Below are 22391 nucleotides of genomic sequence, written 5' to 3' on the forward strand. Positions count from 1 at the left end.
CTTACCCCATACCTCTGGAGTAGGCTGGGGATCTGGCCCAAAAATTCCCCTGGGATCTACAGAAAGCTAGGGCCTCCTTCATAGATGTCCTTTACCTCATCCCCAGCTATAGGTCCTCAGTGTTCCTCTCTAGAACCCTCTTCCCTAGCTGAGCTGTATTATCTATACCAGTGGTCCCCAACCTTTTTGTGGCCAGTAGCACATTTATGTGTGTGGCGGGCGCCAACAATTTTTCAAGGCTTATTTTGTATTTGTACATTAAATAATACGAAAAACATCATATTTAATATTACATAGTATATGATGAATCAAGAGACAAGCTGGAGAGAAGCCGTGAGGACAGAGAACACCGGTGCCCGCAGCCCCGGAGTACTCTATCCCCGGCAAGCGTGGGGCACCGGCTTCTCTCCCTTGCTGGGCACTAGGCGGGCCCCGCGCTTGCCAGGGCCTGAGAACACCGGCACCTGCAGCCCCGGAGTTCTCTGACCCCGGCAGGCACGGGGCCATGGCTTCTCTCTGGCTTAAGCCACAGCCCCGTGCCTGCTAGGGACTGAGAACACCGGTGCCTGCAGCCTTGGAGTTCTCTGTCCCCAGCAGGCGCGGGGCCGCATCTTCTCTCCTCTGCTGGGCACTAGGTGGGCCCCGCACCTGCCGGGAACAGAGAAAACCGCACCCGCAGCCTGAGTTCTTGGCTTCTCTCCCCTGCTGGGCCCTCGGCTGGTGCACATAAATGCCCTGGCGGGCGCCATGGCACCCGCAGGCACCGCGTTGGGGACCACTGATCTATACTCTATAACAAAAGGCTGGTGGTAAGCTGATGCATGTTCTCCTGGTCTCCCCACTGCCTGCTCCCTCCATTCATAAGAACCCACCATGCACACACACAGCCTTCTAGGGATGGTTAAGGGTAGATTCCCTTTCCTCAATTTCACTGGAGAGAGATGCTGTTTCTGTTTCCAGACCTATTCAGTTCTTGCTTTCTCTACTCAGACTGCTGACAAGGGTGCACCCATTATGAGTTTGGTTGGTGTGGCAAACTTATTTCACAGAGGCCACTAAATAGCATTACAGTGGATTTGAACCACTAACCTATCGATGAAAAGCCCTATTTTTCCCCTTCTCATTCTACTGGGCATTTTAACTCTGAGTCATGAATAGAGCTGGTCAACAAGTTTAAAAAAATAGCTCTTTGCACAGTAAAATTAATAACCACATTCAACACTTCTATGATTCATGGGATCGTGTTATCAGTGAGCATTCAGACAATCACCAAGTACTACCAGTGGATAGTGCAAAGGGACCGCTCTGATTCACACTTGTAGCAGGACACTGCTCCGTCAACCCAGGCAGGTGCTTTCATGTCAGTTACCAGAAAACTCTTTTACTTGTGCCAGTCCACACCTCTGGGACAGTGGATAAGGATTCTGCTGCTCTAAATAACTTAAGAGTCATGTGGCATTAGAATAATAATTGATTTTAATATCCACTTAACTGCACATGGTAGTGGAAAAAAAGCACTGGGCATCAGCAGACCCCCTTTGGCATGATCTCAGGTGGTAACATACTCAGTGGAATTCTGAGTGCAAAGCTTTACATCGTCAGAACAAATAGATGTGTGGACCAGATCCCGAGAGCATGATACTCTGTCTAGAACTTCTTAAAGCTGCCCTTTCCAAATTAACCCTTAAGTGGTTGTCTCACATGCTGTAGGCCTGATTCTAATTTTGTTTACCCCAGTGTGATTCCATTGGCTTCAGTGGAGTTACTCCTCATTTATATACAGATGTAAGACCAGAATCCGGCTTTGTATTTTCGCAGATGAGGATAATTGATACTTATCTGCATTCTCCCCACCTGCAAAATATATAATTACAGTTATCAACGGTACTCAAATCAGGTATTGTAGCTAAAACCACCAAACCTTACAGGTCACTCCATAATCCTAGTTTGTTGAAGTGACACCTAACAATAAATAGAAATGAATATGGAACATCTTAGACATTAATGAAGAGTGTGGGGTTTCCTTGACTCCAACCAGGGCCGGCTCCAGGCACCAGCTGAGCAAGCAGGTGCTTGGGGCGGCCAAGGGGAAGGGGCGGCACATCGGGCTGTTTGGCGGCAATTCGGCAGAGGGTCTCTGTCCCTCTCGGAGTGGAGGACCTGCCGCCAAAGAAGAAAGCGGTGCAGTGGAGCTGCCGCTGATCGCGTTCAAGGCTTTTTTCCCCCCCGCCGCCGCTTGGGGCAGCAAAAACCCTGGAGCTGGCCCTGACCCCAATACATATGTTCTGTTTGTGGAGATGGGAGAGGGGGAAAGCCAGAAAATGAATGTGTGATACTGAAGAAGAGCCTGTTTGTTCCTGATCCGTTGGATAAATTGTTCAAGAGCAGTTCATTCATGTGATAATACGACCCCTCTGTTACTGCCAAGGTGAGGGAGAATCTATGGTGATCTGAAGAATAAGTGCACCAGGTTTCTCAAGTTAAAGCTGCCTAGGAGCAGATTTAACAGGCACACCACTTTAGAAAGATTTAGTAAAGCAAACACTTTCTGCACAAGGGAGGGGGCAGTAAACTTGCTCATTTGAAACAAGACTTCCCCATTTTCCTCTTTCCGTTGTCCTTTCCATTTTGAAGATGCAGATTCCTCCTCCCATGCCCTTTCTTTCCACTCCTTTTTCTGAAGTTTCTGCTATTCCCAACAATTTCTATGAAGGGATCCATCCTTCTCACAATTTTGAACACCAAAGCATCACAGAACCCTTTTTATTCATATCCTATATAAATCCAGGATTATGGAGAGTTATTTGTGTTCAGGTAGCACTAGCTGACCTTCACGTGCACAATGATACAGTCCCTGCTCCGAAGAGCTCATAGTCTAAAACGAGCAACCTGCGAAGGTTGGGGGAAGGGAGATTAATTATACAATCCTAATATGTCATTTCTTTGGTAAGTAAATAACCAATAATCCCCAGGTGTCTCTCAACCTAGACAATATAAATTGACTGACTCCTGCAGTGCTTGGCAGAAGTGGGTCTAACGGAGGGATAGTGATGTTATAGGCCCTGTCCAGTGATACAAAAGGAGGCATGGAGCTGGTTGAGAGTGAAGCGCAGACAAACTGGTTGAAACTAGCATTGTTGACACAATGGAGGTGACAATAGAATATAAGTAGAAAGGGCTATGAAGGTAGAGACAAGAAGCTTGAATTTTATTTAGTGGAAAAAGGGAGTCCATGAAAGGATCAATAGTCCAGCCCCCCGCAAGGACGAAGGCATAGGAAAAGCTTCCTTCATGTCGCTTAGATGAGACTGGGGAAGAGCAACGCCTCTAGTGATAACTCCTTTCTACGTGCATGGGATTGCTTCAACCACACAATGTGAAAAGCAAAACTGCTTTTGAAGCGAAACTCTGCCTGGCAAGAATAAATTGTGACTAATGGCTATGATTTTTGGTCCTCCAAATATAGAGGATTCCTTTAATTATTTTGATTACGAATATATATTTTATTAAATATGAACCAAACCACTGACAGCACATGCTTCTTTCTTACAAAAGCAGTAATATATGAGAGAGAGAACACAGCAAGCTTTATGCATTCAACAAGAAAAGGAAGGAAGCTCTTATAGTTATGGCACTGGGTTGGGACTCTGGACTTATGAGTTCAATTCCCATCTCTGATACAGACGTCTGTGTGACTTTGCACAAGATACTTAATTGCTATGCGACTCATTGCCCATCAGTAAAATGGGGAAAAGAATACTCCCACTCTGCCTTTGTGCCTAGCAGAAAGAAGCCCTGACCTTATAAGTGCTGCGAGGTGCAACTGTAACATAAACAATAACGAAAACTGGGACCCAACAGCCTTTCCCTCTTTTCTCCTTGCTGTTTGTCAATTCAGTAGAACCCCTGGCAGCTAATGATGGAGAGAGTGGGGGAAAAAAATAAAGGGGATAAAAATAGAGAACATAGACTAAAATCTCTCTGTGCAGATGACATTTTAGCTGAAATTTCAAAAGCCTTCATTATTGGCCTAACGCTGCTGTCACCCACATTGTGTATTTTGGATCCTTCAAGACCCATTGCAGAGCTGTTGGGGAGAAAAATATAGACTAATCACTATCTGCAGTGTAAGATAACATGCACAGAACCAGAAGCAATGATGCTAGTTGGTAGGAAACCAAAAAGATACTGAATGCATTTAATTTGAATTTGAGGGGAGCCGGTAGCTAGTAGATGTGAAATATTTTATTTTTTTAAAGTCCTTCCAACATGCCTCTGAGGGACCATGCTGAAGGAACCAGTCCTTAGCCTCTGCTGAGACTGGCAAACAAGGGTCCTTTTTAGTGCTAAATGTGACTCCTGTCCACTAACAATGGGCCAAGATCACCTACCCATTTCTATTATTTCCCTGAACAGCCATTAGATGGTAAGAATTTTCAGAGTGCGTTATGTGTGCTGGATTCAAACCAGCACTAGAATTGTGCAAGTAACTGATTTTTTTTTTTTTGGTTCGCTGGCTGTACCAAAACATTGAAAAATAAATTTTGTTTTAAGTTGACTCAAAACAAAAGCTTTTTCAAATATTTCAGTGAACCAAAACTTCTTTTTTAAAAAAGTTGCAATAAAACAAAACATTTTGCTTGACCAGAAATGAAACAATTTGCTTAGTTTTCAAGTAGTTTTAAAGGCTTATTAATAAAATTGAAGTACATTTAAAAAAAAAAGTTGTTTCAAATAGAATTGATACATTTCATTTAAAAAATGTCAAAATGAAATGTTTCCATGTTTTGGATTCCTCCCCCCGCCCCCCAACCAGAACAAATGGGGAAATTTGACACGAATTTGTAAAATGTTTTGATCTACCCAAATCTTCATCTTTTGGTGAAAAGAATTCTGGCCGAAAACTGGCTGCAATCAGCAACCTAGCGGTGAAAGGTTTTGTCATCAATTTTGACATCCTGGTGCCAGATGACCCCTCTCCATTGGCATTTCAGGGGGCAGTAAATGAGGTTAATCTTGCAGCATTTTCTCAGAAGCATCTGCTCTGGAGGGAGGAGTTTAGGGTATGAGCGCCAAGTAGTCTTAGGCTGAAGCCCCCATGAATCCAGAGGGTTCTTGCATAAGAGGACTTCCAGACTTGCAGAAGGAGCAGTCATCTTGCCTGGAGCCTCTGTGCGGCTCTCCTTGCCCCACTCCTTCACTAAGATATCTCCCACAGCAGCTATGCTTCCTTGGTTCCATAGCAGTCATTCATAGGACACTGGAGGTGTTAATACTACTTTGTGTGTGAATCAGGGAGCCCCGCAGGGGATAGTGCTGTGGAGAACCCCAGTGGAAAAGGTAGCACCCTCTTCTTTCCACATGGGATAAGGATGAGTTACCTTCGTGCAGGGAATCAATTGGCCGCTTCCCTTGCTCCCAATTTTTTGTTTTTTTTTAGGAGCACTTCAGACAACACTTTGTGAAGCTCCCTCTTATGTGTGGTGCAGAATGGAAGTCACCAGAAATTGTTATTAGTAAAGTTGTCGGTCCATTAGCACTCACATTGCCTTGTATATTTACTATTGGAAGACACACATCTCGGTGGCTTTCACTGTAATTGTAAGGACTGGTTCTCTGTGCAAAATAACACTGGTCTACAGCCAAAATGCTTCTGAAATAAATGTAGTCAAACTACTAATTCTGGGTCACTGAGAACAAAAATGATGCTTAAAATTGTTGATTGGCTCTAGTTTTCAAGATATGCTATTGGGTCAGTATATACGACCCTTGACTGGGAATGGCAGAGGATAAGTGAGTTATAAAGGGAAGGGATCTCAATTTAAACCAGAAATGACTAAAATACATCTTTGACTGGATCTATGAATAAATCTATGACTGGGTTTGGACAGTACTTGCTTTTTAGGCAAAACAATGAATGATGCAATCTGAAGCTGGTATTGTGTCATACATGATATGAACTGCATCATGTTATTCCTAGAAGTCATGGATGATGCAATCATAACGAAGCTTACATCACTCTGCTGAACAAATTGCCCTATATCAGCTCTAGAAATCATACAGTGTCATGCTCTTTTATTTGTCAGTGTTTGATTTTTGCAAAGGGGCACATTTCTGTTTAGCCAAAGTGAGCAGAGATGCCTCGTACTTGTGTGAACAGTGCAGATAACTTCTGCTATGTTTGTGGTGAAGTGACTTTTGCATCACAAAAGCGCAGTATAACCACTATGGTTAAGAAAGCCTATCACCTTTACTTTGGCTGCAAAATTGGAGATCAGGACAAGAGGTGGGCCCCACACATATGCTGCAACACTTGTGCAACAAATCTTCGCCAGTGGTTGAACAGGAAAAGGAAATCTATGCCTTTTGCAGTGCCAATGATTTGGAGAGAGAGACAATAGCTCATACCAGCAATTGTTACTTCTGCATGGTGCCTCCAGTTGGGAAAGGTGTGTCAAAGAAGAAAAAGTGGACTGTGCATTATCCAAACATTCCATCAGCTATACGCCCAGTACCTCACAGAGAAGGACTGCCGGTTCCTGATGCACCAGAATCATTCTCACTTGAGTCAGACGAGGAAGAGAATGAAACTTCTGGTCCTGAACCATCAATGTCACAGGACCCACATTTTCTCCCATCCTCCTCCTCTGAACCACACCTCATAACACAAGGTGAACTGAATGACCTTGTCAGGGATTTGGAACTACCCAAGAGTAAGGCAGAGCTGTTGGGCTCCAGACTACAGCAGTGGAATCTCCTGGCAGGTGATGTTAGGGTTTCCATGTTCCGTGACCATCAAAAGGATCTTGTCCCATTCTTCTTCATGGAAGGTGATCTTGTAGCCTGCAACAACATTGATGGTGTGATGGCAGCCCTCAACATCGTTCACGAGCCAGATGAGTGGAGACTGTTCATTGATTCATCGAAGACGAGTCTTAAAGCTGTTTTACTGCATAATGGCAATGTTTTGCCATCAATTCCAGTTGGTCATGCAGTCCACATGAAAGAAACCTATGACAACATGAAACAACTTTTGAGGTGCATAAACTATGACCAACATCAGTGGCAGCTTTGTGGTGATTTGAAGGTTGTTGCTCTCTTGCTTGGTCTGCAGACTGGATACACAAAGTACTGCTGTTTTCTCTGTGAATGGGATAGTCGTGCAAGAGATTCCCACTACATCAGGAAAGTTTGGCCACTCCGACAGTCATTGGAGAGTGGGAGGAAAAGTGTTCAGCATCCACCACTTGTTGAATCAAGGAAGATTTTGTTACCACCCTTACACATCAAGCTAGGTCTGATGAAGAACTTTGTCAAGGCCATTGACAAAACATAAGCAGCTTTCAAGTACCTCCGTGGAAAATTTCCAAGGTTAAGTGAAGCTAAGATAAAGGAAGGTGTCTTGGTTGATCCTCAGACTCGTGAACTTCTTCGAGATGATGCATTTGACCATGCACTGCGTGGCAAGGAAAAGACGGCATGGAAAGCCTTCCAGTTAGTGGCAATAAATTTTCTCGGAAACAACAAGGTAGACAACTACAGGTTGTTGGTGGAAAACCTCCTCAAGGCATACAGAAGCCTTGGTTGCAACATGTCACTAAAGATACATTTTTTGCACTCTCATCTAGATTTTTTTCCACCGAACTGCGGAGCAGTGAGCGACGAGCACGGCGAGCGATTTCACCAGGACATTGCAACAATGGAGAAACACTATCAGGGCAAATGGAGCCCATCAATGCTTGCAGACTATTGCTGGACAGTGACAAGAGATGCTCCATTTAATGAATACAAGAGACAAGCCAAGAAGCGCCGAGTAGACACTGAATAGGACTAAACTATGTACATAATAGTTTTTTGCCTTTTGTTTCATAATAAATTTTATTTATATACCCCTTTTGCTGATTTGTAAAGTGTTACATAAACAGGACAGGTGAAATATTATCATGTAAAGCAACCATAAACACATGAAAAGACCTAGGTTTACAATTTATGATTAAAACTCTACTATCTACACAATATACATAGACATTAAAATGTAAAAACTTAAATATCTTAGAAACAGTAGCCAATCAGTTGTTTTAATTGTCATATTTGAATTCAGCACATCAAAATACATAATAAATAGCACATTTTATCTCTGAAGCAGATGACTTCTCAAAAATTGTAGACCAGTGTAGTCAGTCTCACAATATCCCACGTTCAAGGTTTTGTTTTTTTCCTCATTGCAACCTTTTAAATCACTTCCTGATGAGAACAGAGTTGCCTTTTGTGTTGGACAGAGACAGTCAGGTGGATGGAAATTTGGTACAAGCCTGCTGTAGTCAATCTCTTTATCTCCTTTTGGCTTCTGTACCTCCCTCCCTACAAGCAGCCCTCCTCTATTTATTGTAATGGGACCCTTGTCTAGGAACAAAACCACTATTTTTTTGCAGTGTAGGGAGTGTGGAACAGCATAAAGAAGAACTCAGTTTGTTGTTCCTGTCTAAACCCTTCCGTTCCCCCAGACATCCCCAAGAGATTCCTATGCAGAGGGCTCCTCTTGGATTAAGGTATGCTTTTCCTCAACTGGTTATTTTGTGTGTGCATGTGATGAGCAATATAACATTAATCTTTCTTCCAAGAGCTAACCACCCTTTCTTTAAAGCACGCCCAAGCTTCTCTGGTAGAGGGAGTGAGAGGAAAAGTTTGTGGTCCACTGTAACTGCGATTTACCAGCAATAGAACTGTTTCGGTTATAAGTGTTTGTTTTGTAACCTTGCTTATAAAAATGGAAAGCGTTTCTGTTCAGCTTTTTGTCTTATTTGGAAGGGATCTGAGCACAAGATATAAGTACTTCTGACTCTTTAGTTCAGAGGCCTCGAACTCTCCCTTTGACACTGTTTTTACTCTGCAGCCTTGAACAGGTCACTTTAACTCACATGAGTTACTTGAACATGTCACTTTAACTCATGTTGCAAACAATCCAACTGGGTAAGGGTCATACGCTCAGGCCCTTAATTTTTCTTAATCAGTTTCCATATCTGTGAAATGGGGGTACTAAAATAACAACAACTAGCTATCATATTTGAGAAGGCTGTGATGAAAATTAGTTGGCCAATTTTTGAAAAACCACCACACAAAGGCTAAGTGTTATCATTTAATTCTTTTTTGTTGCATTTCTTATTCTTGTAAATGTGTACCATAATTTTAAAGGCAGGCATCTTTCCTGAAATACTAGATTGAGAGGTAGATGTTTGAGTTTATAGTTTGCCTAAGCAAGAGGTAGTGGGCAAAAGGAACTTTGTCTAAGGGTTTCGGGGAGGATGAGAGGCTTGCAGAGGCAACAACTACAACTGAGGCTCTGTAATTGTCAAAAGAGAAAAAGCTGTGTGAGTTTGCTTTTGTATTTCCCTTTATCAGCAGCATGGTCTGACAAGTGTGCCTGGGCCAATTGTATGTGTAGTAACACATGAAGAGTGATGGTTATCATCTGTTTTCTTTTATTCAGTTTTATTTTTCATTATCAGATTTCATCGATGGAGGAGAGAAAATAAAAACCAAGATGCTGTATTCTGAAATAAACAAACCACAAAAAAGGGGGCCAGATACTATTGCACATTAGTGAGATTGTAGCATGCCTCCAGGCAAAACTGTGGGCTCAACAATGAGCCTGCCTTCGGCCTGGCAAACAGCAGATCCTCAGCGTGTGCTGCCTGATGAGACAAAGAAGGGTTATCCAAAGTACCTGCCCTCCAGGGCCAGAGGACCTGTTAGTCTCCACTGACTTATGGCAGTCCTCTCTAGAGGCGGTCAAAAAGCAGGATTTCCATCCAGTGAGACATTCTGATATTTCATCATTTGTTTTCATCTTCAATCAGGGACAACAAGTTGAAATGCCAAAATATTTCATGTAGCAGAAAGATCTGCCACTTTCTATTGAAATGAAATGTTTCAGCGTTCCTGAATTTTGGCTCAGTTTGACATGAATCTGTGTCTCACTGAGCTGCCGTGGTGCCTCATGGGAGTTGTAGTTCAGTTGCCTCATGCCACAATTCTCCTTTAAATCTCCCATGGTGCCCTGCAGCAAGGCAGCCAGAGGGGAGGACCACGTGGCAGCTCAGGCAAACACAGATTAATGTTGAGCTGACCCCAAACAAAACATTTTAGTTAATTTGACAAACCCAGATGTTTTGATTTGCTGTCAAACCAAAATGAAATATTTTTGTTTTTGAGTTTTTTTTCCCTACCGAAAATCAAACTTTTGTTGTAAAATTGAAATTTTACTGTTGCATTTTTTGTCATAAACAGTTTTGACAGAAAATTCCTGAGCATCTCTGGTTATCTCCCTCTCAGACTGGAGGAAGCAGTGCAAAATTATTTGCTTCCTATCTCTTTTGGCAGGGTGCAGGACAAAGGCAGCCTTGCTGAGGGAAAGCGGCCTATGGTAACACTTGGTTGGGAGAAATTACTCTCACAAATAAAGTGGCCAATAGGCTATAACTGGGATGCTCTCCTCTTTGCTTTGGGTCTCCTGCAGCCATTTAGGTTCAGCCACAAGTCAGGTGTCCTACAAACTGTGTAAAATGCACAGATAGGCCCTTCCACCTACTGGGCCCAATCGTCAGCTGGTGTGGAGTCATGTTGATTTACACTAGCGGAGGTTCTGGACCATTTTTACTAGCTACGTACATTTCGGCAGACTGTCATGGTAGTGTGATTCTGAAGACGTGCTCCTTTGCTGCTTCATATGCTCCCAGTTTGTAACCTGTGTGTAAGCAAAATCAAAATTCAGGCCAAAATACTTTTTGTCTAGTTAGATAGTCTATTTCCTTCTTGTTGACAACATAATAGGCCGGCTTCTCAGCTAATGTGCCAAAAGGTTTTTTAAAAGTAACATATCTGAACAAAGTGTGTAACTTTTTTCATATTGAATCCATTTTTTCTCAACAAGTGTTATGACATTTATACTAGATTTTTCTAAGATCTTTTGACTCTTCTTGGTTAAAACAGCATATTTTTCTTGTTTAACCAGGTACTTTTCTTTCTATGCAGTATTTATTCTTACAACTTCCCAAAGTAAGCTTCTGTTTTTTGGCAGGAGAAAGTTGTTGGCTTCCCATTAAATTAATTGCTTTCCTTTTAATATTTAATACAGAGTATAGATACATAACTCTAAAAATATCTTGCAACTTGTCCATAATACTGGACTTTCCTGGACTCCATTAAGAAGTTGTACTACATTTTGCAGATTTTTTTTTCCTTGGTGTTTAGCTATAAAAACTGCTGAATGGATGAAAATGAGTAAAATCAGTGTTTCTTCCCTATTCATCAATGCTGTTTTTACTCTTTGTGTAGACAGCTAATTTGCTGGTTGTTTGCCTGAGGGGAATTCAAGTAAAAAAGGAGGATCAAGTTACTAGAAAAAGGTGCTTCTGTCTCTAAAGAACAAAGTACAATGATTCAAGAAGAAAAAACTTTGAAAATTTGTCAAATGCCAGAGTGTAATTTATACCTGGCCAGGTTACACCATATACGAATATTTGTGTAGGATATTTTTGCAACTGTTTCCTTTAGTAACTTGTAAATATGGATACTATCTGTGACTGGCAATCCCCTGCTGTTTGTGTCATGGTCTGAATCCTTGCATGAAAAATGTAATGCACCTCTTTAAGATATGCCTGCAAACCCAAACATACTGTGTTTGTGCATTGCTGTTGCTCATTTTCAACCTTTTTTGTTCCTCATTACCTCTTTTCATTAAACATGTTAACAAGCCTGTTCCTTAATTACCGGTAATTTGTCCCTCATTGCAAAAAAGGATGCTCTAAATTCACCCTGACCCCGAACATCCATTGTTGTAAGTCTTTTGGGGCTGGATCCAAAGCCCAGTGTAGTCCATGTGATTCTTCCTATTTATTTCAGCAGGCATTGAATCATGCACGTGCATCAGAAATAACTATTTGTGAAATTTAAGTAACAGGAAATGTTATTTACGATAAAGAAATCCCACAGCTACTTTAACCTTTCTACACTACTGTTTTTCTTGTCTTCCCTGTTTTCACTTCTAGTCCCACGTTTGGGTGTTGGCAAGTTGAGAGAGTGTCACAATGCGGGAATGTTACTTATTTTTAAAAAAACATAAATGTGGTTGTTGTGAAAGCTGCCAGATTGACAGGCCTGTCACGTGAAACCTTCTGTTTAAGCACAGAACAGGTACAGCTTGGATGATGGCTGTGCAAGCATCATGCCAACGTGTGTCAACCTTCTTCTGGAGTGAGTGGGTGCTTCAGTCTTGATATCCATTCACTCCTCAGATTTTAGTGCCAGTTAGAGGGGGAACATCTGTCCACTAGAATAGACTAGTAACCCATTTCTCAGAGGCCTCTGAAAAACTCTCATTTAGAAATGACTTTTGGTCACTACTTTCCTGGTTCAAATTTCAATGGGCGGTCCACATATTCTATATTCCCCAGCTCCAGTCAGTCCAAGTATAGTAGCAGTAAGGGTCTGATAGAGTAATTCCTTTTGTCCCAGTCTAGACTTACAGCATGTTCAGGCCTGCTCCTTCTCAAAGGTGAGAGTCTCTGGCTCTCATTGAGTTCATTGGAAAATGCTATCCATCTTACAGGAAAATCTCAGTATTTAGTATGATTGGGCCCTTTTATAGTGCAGGTGTGAAAGCAGCAAATTGGTGGCTAGCATACAATACATATCTTACATATTTCAGTAAGGGGCATCTGAGTGAATAGTGAAAATATCATGAGAGGTGCTTGTAATTAACTCTTCCTATGTAAGTTTGAAGAAAGTTGTTTTGATGCTATTTAAAATCTCTCTGGAACATTATACTAGCTTAAATTATTCATTAATAAACAAGTCTTTCCAGTGCAATCCGATACAAAAACATCGTTTTGATGTCTACTGAACTTCCCAGAATGCCTTTTACTGTGAACTTGTCTTGATTATATGGACATCAGTTTTGACTGTGGAAAAAGATTCCAGTATACCTAAGATCAGGAATGGTTACCAAAAGGCTTATGTTCTTGGTCTTTTCCTCTTGCATCCCAAACAACAGAGCTGTGAATAAATGGTTAAAAGTTAAATATTCTACTTAGAGAATTTGAAGTGTCTCATAATAAAAATAGTCAGAAGTAAAGGGGAACACATACCTGAATGTTCTTTTTTAATTTTTACTTTGTATTGAGTTTAAAAAGACAACATTATCTACAGGACTATGAACGAAGAGAAACTGTGTGTTTATTGTTTCACTGGAACTGAGAACAATGTCACCCTAATACAAAATCCAATATAGTCTCTGGCCAGAGCAGATATTTTTATTGTATTAGATTATTAAGCACAAAAATGTGCAACCCTAAATTACTCCAAGAGATAGAAACAGCCATTAATGTGAAAGATTTGAAAAAACAAAAAGTTAAATTTAGGGAGCTCCTTATTTTAAAGGACATTGGCGTAGTCCCATGTTAATGGTGTCTTCCAGTTCAGGGCGCACTTAAAAGTTGCTGAGAGTATTTTCCAGTGCTATTGGGTACATTTCTTTCACATTTCTTCAGTGAACTCCTTAAAGTGGTGGATTTAGATTCTTATCTAAAAGTGGATTGTAAAAGCTGGACCCTGGAATGTAGATTCCATCCTGCAGTTTGGTTGTGCTGTCTAATTTTTCAGACTTGTAGCAAAGCTGTTTTTCCCCCCAGCAATTTTAATCTAATTTAACCAGTATAATCCCCCTGAATGACATCTCCTTTAAAATGTTCAAAATGTTCAGCTCTTGAGCAAAGATTGGAATTTAGCCTTTTAAGAAGAAGTAGTGTTCTTGTAATGGAAAAAATATTAATATTTTTAAAGCAAATTTGATCACATGACTGTTACCTAGAGTGAAATAGCAACTTACTGCATAAGATTGTGTATTATGAAAATATTTTTGGGGAGCAGTGTATTTCTCAGTTTGTCTTAGAAGCTATAGTTAACTTTTAAGACAATTAATGAGGTTTCCATAGCCTAAAAAAACATTGGCTAGAAAATTAACTCCTTTTCCAAGTGTATTTAGAAAAAATTGTATAGAATGAGCCATATTTTTCTGGCCTTGTTCATGCAAATAATCCACTAACGTGAGTAATGCAAGCAGGATTTGGCCCGCTATGTGTAAGTATATGAATTTGTATGAAGTATAAATTATGGCCGACATTTCTCAACATAGGTACTTGAAGTTAAGTTCCTAATCTCTGAATTGGACCCGTTGTGCAATCACTTAGTCGCATGCTTAACTTTACGCCTATGAGTAGTTCCACTGAACTCAACAGAACTACTCTGATGTATAAAGTCATTCATGTGCAAATGTTTGTGGGATTGGGATCTTAGACACCTAAGGAGAAGTTGTCCTGATTTTTCCAAGGTGCTGAGCATCTGCAGTTCCTATTCAAATGAATTGGAGCAAGGGGTATTCAGTACGTTTGCAGATTTGGGTCATTTTTATTTAGAGCCTAAATATGGATTTAGGAGCTTAATTTCAGGCTTCTATGTTTGAAAATTTGTCCTAGGCCTAATATATTTAATGAAAAGTTATACTTCCTATCTTTTAATATTGCAGCAGGATCTTTTTTTGGCTCATTGTAAAACTAGGAAAAATTGTTTAGACTTGTCATATGATTTTTGGGGCTGCAGCACGTCATTATTATGAATGAATGCAAGCACATATAGAAAGTACCTATTTTGCCAACAAATGTCTATAACTGATCACCCATAAACACCAGGAATAATTGCCCGCTATGGGATTGTTACAAACTGGGTTGCCTTTTTGCTGCTTCTGTCTACAAATTTTGGGGTGTGGAGGAAGGGGAAAGAAGGGAAGTTGTAGGAGGAGAATGTGTCTGGGGGCGTGGGGGGAGGTTGACCTGAATGAGAGGAACCCCTGCTGACATGGCCAGTCTGACCCATTGAATGGTCTGAATACAATAAATGCTGCTTTATCCTTTCTTGAAAGGAACAAGATAGCACAGCCTAAATGCCTGGGTGTGCTTAAATAGGGAACTCTGGGACGTTTGAGTTGAGTGTGTTTGAAATCTGAGCTCTCTGACAGCCTGGGAGCTGCCACAGGTCACCTGCCTTACTCCATGGGGATAGGCCCAGGTCTCACAAGAAATTGTCCATGGACGAATTGTAGTACAAATTCCTTTCTTTGTTGGTTGGCCTCTTTCACTAGACCATGGCCTATAAAATTTTGTAAAAACAATTCTTAAATATTATTTGAAAGGGCAAATGGCCATGCTGAAAGGTTTGACAGTTTGACATATAGTGTATGGTTTTGATAGCTTGGAAACTGAAATGTGGAGCCAAGACTCTCCTTATGCTTGTTATAGGCTCGGTGTTTTTTAAATAGTGTCTAGTTGCTGTGCAGAGTTCCTTTGCTCCTAGCAATTTGACAGGCAATGAGTCTGCTTCAGTGATCTTAAATCCTTTTAGACTAATTTGTGAGAGAGCAGAAAAACAGCTAGCACCTTTTGGATTCAATGTTCAAAAATAGAGAATCAGGTATTGCCAATTAAACTGCCATTTCAAACAATTATATCAAGACAGATTACTTTAAATTCCTCTGATAATGTCATGCAATGCCTAAAGAGAAAGCAACTGGGAGTTTCTCTGCAGACAAAAGGATTTGAGTGGACCAAACTCATCAGTGACTGAGGCAGAGGTAGTCTGAACCAGATTTCTGCATTAAAATGTTGCATATGTGCAACACGAATGCAAGCAGTGTGCATACTCTTCCCCGAATAGCCAAAGGCCATTTTAAAGAGCTGCTGGCCCCTCAGTCACTGGCCTACTAGTTAATTGCCACACGGGCTTCGTGACACATGGGCAGATAATATGACATTTTCAGTTTCTGTCACTAGCAAACGCCACAACGTTGCTTGCACTAGTTGCTAAGAAGCTGTCAGAAACCATTAGCAGTTGGCTAAAGTTGCCCTATGGCATTTCCTCATGGCATCAGCAAAACGAGCATAAATCACCCAGTGGAGCCTACTGCTATACTAATGAGGCTGTAAGCTTGTTTATGGACTAGCATCATTTTTATGATTATTTCCACCTTTTCAGTTTGCCTTCATTTGGCGCTAGGAGAAGTCAACTTCAGGAATGAAGTCACTGCTGACATTTTACAAATGTGGTTCGTAGCTGCTACCATGTGGTTGGTCAATGGTTCTTCAAGTTTGGTTAGTGATGTTAAAAGAAAAAAAGGGAAAGAAATTCTCTGGAGACCTCATAGAGGTGACTGTATCAAATTGCAGAGTGAATGGAAATGTTAAAAAACACAATTGACCATTTAGACTTTCCTCTGAGGTTTAGTCTTTACAGGATCAATTTTCAATTTAAAAAGTGGAAGAGGTTAAACAATTTATTTAAAATATATGAAAGTATTTGCTTTTAGAATAGTTTGTTGCTTTATTATCCACTTCCCCCTTTCACCTTCCCTAACTTGTGTCGGACAGGACTAGAGTTTATTGTTTTAGGCTTTTCTGAACATGCACCAGTATTTATACTGGATTGAAAGCATTTGCTTCCAATGAAAATCTTGTCTTAGATTACAACCCAGCAGTGTAATTTCCCTCCCAGATGGGAGTAAAGTAGCTGTATTTGCCTAAAAACAGTAGGAAGAACAAACTGTGCATTAAGCCAAGGCTGTTTTTGGCTTGAGCTAATGATGTAACAGAAACCTTTTATTTGGGATAGGTCACTGCCAGGGATTGAAGGAGGTGATCTGGCTCTCGCTTGAAAGGTTTCTCCATTGTATCTACATAAGTCTTCACTTAAAAAATTCTGTTCCTAATGCTTCTGCTTTCATACAGCAGAAATAAACAGGAAAGGTTCTGGGGAGTGTTATACATGGAATGCAGAAAGCTTTTCCTCTCCTAATGGAGTATATAATTCAGGTGCCCTGAAGGCATGCTTTCAGGAATTCTTTTGCCTGAGGTAATGGGAAGCTCAGACTGCTTTAAGGCCTTGATTATCTATTGATGCACAAAGCTGGAAAAAAGTCATCTCCGTTGGATTATAGTACATATTTCCATAAATTATCAATGAATTCTCTTCTAGTCAGGCACTAGGCATTGCCTACTAAATTAATCTGAAGGGGGGTTAGAAATGGATAGAAAGTATATTTTAAAAATAGCGGTAAAACAATCATAGGGAGGTGGTGAAAGACAGTGTCATTAGGTTAGAAGCTTTTCATTTTTAATCAATGAACATGTAATATTTTTCTTTTCCTTGCTCTTGTCTCACAGATAGAAAGTGGATTAGCCCATGGAAATTTTAAATGCTGTTGAGTTGTTTCCTTTGCTCATGTTTCTTTTATGAATTATTATTTTATATGGTGAATTGCTTCTCTGTATAAAAGCCTTTCTTTCTTTCTTTTTAACCTACTGAGCTTTCAAAGAATTTATCAGCCAAAGATATCTGGACTCTTCATGAGGACCTTGTTTTATAAATATGAATATTCAAGTCTAGTCTTGCATTAAATACACACAATCAGTCATAAGGACAGTTACAAATTCACTACAGTCAGTAGTAAAATATATAAAAATGTAAAATACTAAAAATATAAAACTTTGTCACTTTTTTTAGTTAAATTCTACATAATGTATGACAATTTTGACAGTCCAAAACCCATCTTTTGTTTTTTATTCCTAACAGAACAGAGTTAAACTCTTGATTCAGCTCAGTTCAGTTTATTTTCTTGATCATTCTTGCCTCGGGGTGTAGAGAATACTTGCCTAATTGCATCACAACTCTGCACTTATCATAAAAGTACTATCCTTGGAAGCCATGATACATCATTCAATCCGCACGCAGGGGATGAAGAGAATAAATCACTATATGGATTTGTTTATGAACTTCGTTTTGGGGTTTAAACAAAAATGGTGCACTGATTGACTAGGCACTCAAAACCATTGTTTTTCTCTGCACAGTAGGCCACTATTTCACCACCGACAAAAGCCACTGTTATCCAGTTTTGATGAGCCCGTAGATGAGCTGCTAATTTGGCGAGTTTAAGGCCCTCTCTATGTTAAGGACATTTGTGCTGGATCAATGTAATTACATTGGTGCAAACACCTAATGTAGATGTGGTGCACCAGCACAAGACAGGGCTTACATACTGCATTGGTATAAGTGTAGTTAACCCAGCATGAATTTCTTTGGGCCGGGATTTTTAACAGCATCTCAGGAGATTAGGTGCCCAAGTCCCAGTGAAAGTGAATGTGAGTCGGGCATCTAGATGCTTTGAAAATTCCAGTCTTAATATAGATAGAGCCTCAATCTTACTATTGTCGCTTTGAACTTGGGTAGAGGACCAAATGGTACAAGAGATTTGCCAGCAAGCTGACTCTTAATTTGAACTTTGCATCTCAGAGTGGAACATGGCATCTGGGCTGCTGCATGTTAAGGTGACATAACATCATCAATACATTACAAGCCACAATTTGAGTCAAACACCATTTGTCTGATCTGTAAACACAGAGAGATTTCTGTGAAGGTAATGAAGAGACTCCCCCTCCTCCAGCTTGGCAAGCAGGGTGCTTAATTCACTTTTTTTGTTGCTGTGCTGAATGAAATGAGAGAAATGGCTATCTCATTCTTATAGTTGTTCAGAATAAACCAGAATTTGGCTGAGAGAGGTTATTTTCTCCCCCTCCCCAGGAATTACAGCACAAAAGAATTTATATCCCATTTAAATATTCATATACCCCAAAGTCAGGCTTTGACTGAAGTATCTAAAGATAGCATAAGTCAAAATTTGATTCACTATATTTACAGGTGACGGCTTGGACAACAGTGTAGCTTCCCCCAGCACAGGTGATGATGATGATCCAGATAAGGACAAAAAGCGACATAAAAAGCGTGGCATCTTTCCCAAAGTAGCCACAAATATCATGAGGGCATGGCTGTTCCAGCATCTAACAGTAAGTGAACTCTAGATCACATTTGTGAAATTAACATGGAAAATGTCACGGTCGTGGTGGTAGTAGACAAAAATATTTAATAACATGTTACTGACAGGCAGTTCAGGGTGCTTTTCCAATTGTGTCTTTACATCATTTGCTAGATGCCACGAGAGAGAGTATTTATAGTATATCTTTGTTTTTGTTGCTTTTAGCTCTTTGGTTTGAGTGCAGTTGTTAACAGGAGGTCATCGGAAAGTGTGATAGATCTTACAGTAATAACATGAGACCAATCCTGCCCTTGTTCACGTGGCTGCAGCTCCTGTTGACTTCAGTGTGAATTGGTGCTTTGTAGAGGAAAGCAGAGTTTGGCCCATTGTTCTGTGTTCTGGAGAACCTCAGAGAATCAATTAGGGGGAAAAAAACCAAAGCTTTTATTCAGATATGTGTCAGAGATCAGAGAATTCCTATCAGAGAGAGGTCGGAGTGTATCTGCTGTAATGGAAGAGCATCATTTTTAATTTGTTTGAGACTTTCTCAGTCCCAGAGTGTAAGTTATCACTGTATTTAATATCACAAAGGGGGGGAAAGATGTACAGTTAGTTGTTGCCACAGCAACTATATTTATTTCTGTGATTAGAAATAAAAACTCTAGGAAGGTGCATTGGGTTGAGCCTTAGTCTGCTGCTTTCATTAATGATGTACAGTGTCTGTCAAACCTTCAGTTGTTACCTGGCAGTCAGACATTTCTACTGCCATCCCTTTTTGGAGTCAAATTATGGCTTCCATATGGTGAAGCATCACCATGTGTTCATTCACGTGGGATTTAGGCCCACAGACTGAAATCCTCCAACAGACCCTTTGAGTAATGGAAGAATGAGGCCCAAACGAGGTATATGATATTAAAGTACATCCCCACTTCTGATCTCACACTGCATCAATGATCCACTCTCTTCCCTGCCTGTCTTTGGGTTAGAAGTAAAATAAGAAGCCAATCAACTCACTCAACCACAATGGGTTTCTGCCAAATTAGTAAATATCAATTAATGTTTCCTCTTGTCATCCCTACTTCTTTCCCTGTGCCAAATAACTAGAGACTGGATGTCTGACAAAACTGTATCAGGCAGGGAATTCTTCCCTCCCTACACCATCCTGGATGGCTATAAATGAACCTTCATGCCTGATCATGCTTGCTCAAGCCGAGATAGGTCCTTAAACACCTCCCAGTTGATCTCCCTTACTGGCACAGTCCACACCAACTGGTATAGTGGCACCAAGCTATCCCTGTATCAAGAGCATCTTAGAGCACTCCAGGGTAGTGTTTCAGAAGGTTGAAGTTATGTTACAAATGAAAAGGGAATGCTTAACCCCCATTACAAGGCTGTCTTCTCACCAGATATACAATGAGAATCTGGCAGGCTCTGATGCCACTCAGTGACATACAAGGTTGCAGGCAACTGACACCGAAGTATTCTGCAAATAGTCAATGGATACACTCAATCTTGGCCCTTAAGTCTAGTGACATTCTGATCCTCATACCAGCCTGACATCTCTGCACCAGCTGGCTGATGCAATGGCTGCCAATTTCTTTCCTACACTCCAAGATTGGAGAGAGACACTGTGGCAACTCTGCAATTACAATAGAAACAATTACAACGCACAACCAAGTGCAATAATCAAACTCAGACCAGCCCCTACACTTCCTGCTTGAACTGTCTTATATCTGAGGTGCTCTAAGAAATATTTATTATTTATATTATCAATATTTATTTCCAGAAGCACAGACAACGTGCTAAGTGCTTTCCAAACTTGGGCAATAGGTGTGAATGGTGCATTGCAGATATAAGACAATTGCTTTTCTGCAAGTTGCTTATTATAACAACTAGACTGCCACTAGTTGGTGGCAAGTACCTCCTGGAGCAATGCCAGTGAAGTAACTTCCTCATTCTGTAGAGTGAAGGCAGTAATCTCCAGGACCAGTGCAATAAAGGGAATGCTCCTTCTCCAGCATAGCATTGAACTGAAACTAATTAAAAATCCACCATCCCTGCGGAGGAGCAGCCAAACCAGAGTTAGCCATGTTGTAATTAACAAAGGCTTAATGAAGACCCTCCTTATCCATACATTTGTGCAGCATTGTGCTGGCTTAAAATAAAATAAAAAATTAATGGAGATAGTCTATCTCCTAGAACTGGAAGGGACCTTGAAAGGTCATTGAGTCCAGCCCCCTGTCTTCACTAGCAGGACCAAGTACTGATTTTGCCCTGGATCCCTAAGTGGCCACCTCAAGGATTGAACTCACAACCTGGGTTTAGCAGGCCAATGCTCAAACCACTGAGCTAGCTCTCCCCCCTGTCCTGAGGCTTACCTAATCAGTCTTGTAAAATTGTAAAGGATCACCCTCCCTACTTCCAGTAACTGCAGGTGGTTCATTGTTCTAGCCAAGTCATATCAGCTCCAGGTAGATCATGGACCGTTCTCCAATACAAAAAAACTTGAAAAGGTTGCCCAGAGAAGCAGACATTTTAGGCTCTCTAGAGAGCACGTTGTGGTTAATAGCAGACTAAGAATACAAAGTTACCATAACATGGTCATACATGGTAAGGAGATGTCTTTATACTCTGGAAGGCTACATACAGCTTTGGCCTATCCCTCCACCAGTGAAAGCACTAGAGAACATCTGCATTGAAATGGGTGACTGATCATGTGTGTGCAGAAAGAATTCAGTGAAGTATGTTGATATTCTGGAAAGAGTATCTGGACTAGAGCTGTAGATTGGACTAGAGCTGTAGATTGCTGCATGACACACTGCTTCTGACATGCCACATTAGAGACAACAGAAAAAACGGAGAATACAGTGCAGTAGCAACTGCAGGTATTTGGGGCAACTGATCTTTCTACCAGTTCAAACACCGTCAGATGCCAAAGTCCTGTAAGAACACGCATTGTGGAAGGCTCACGCACTTGCTGCCTGGAAATGAGACAGACAATGCCATTGTTTCTGTGATTTATATACCTGTAAGTTAGGTATTCAGTGGTAGATACCTTAGGATGATGATGCCCACAAGTCGCATCATTCTGTGGGATTGCCTTGACTGGGGTTAGTAATATGCATGAAGGACCTGATTACTACTGAATTTCCAGGCCCAAGTCAGAACTGGGAAAAATTTGGAAGTGGTAACAGCCCAGTCCAGCTTATAAAACTTCTGGACATCTAATGACTGCTTGGTGCATCAATCCTCTATAAACGTGCACACCAGAACCATTGCCTCTCCGGTGCATTGGACTCTCCTTACAGATTAGAGTACAATACTCATTCAATCCTCTCCTAAAAAAAAAAATCTCAGGAAAAGATCTCAAACCTGCAGGTCTCTTCATTTCCTTGAAAAGACAGATGAAATGGTGGACAATTAACACAAACAGCCACCAGGAAGAATCAAAAAGCATGAGCCAGAGTGGTGACGCAAG

General features: G+C 40.9%; 1 protein-coding gene across 4 annotated transcripts in view; it reads left to right on the forward strand.

Annotated features, from left to right (window-relative positions):
* The window catches only part of MEIS1 (Meis homeobox 1), a 128847-nt gene that overhangs the window by 50070 nt on the left and 56386 nt on the right, over positions 1-22391 (forward strand). For all 4 annotated transcript variants that reach the window (XM_054021875.1, XM_054021877.1, XM_054021878.1 and 1 more), the window contains one exon: positions 18799-18944. In XM_054021875.1, coding sequence (XP_053877850.1) covers positions 18799-18944 — 146 coding nt within the window. The remainder of the gene's footprint in view (positions 1-18798; positions 18945-22391) is intronic.

The sequence above is a fragment of the Malaclemys terrapin genome, chromosome 3, assembly GCF_027887155.1.
Source record: "Malaclemys terrapin pileata isolate rMalTer1 chromosome 3, rMalTer1.hap1, whole genome shotgun sequence".
Taxonomy (NCBI): Eukaryota; Metazoa; Chordata; order Testudines; family Emydidae; genus Malaclemys; species Malaclemys terrapin.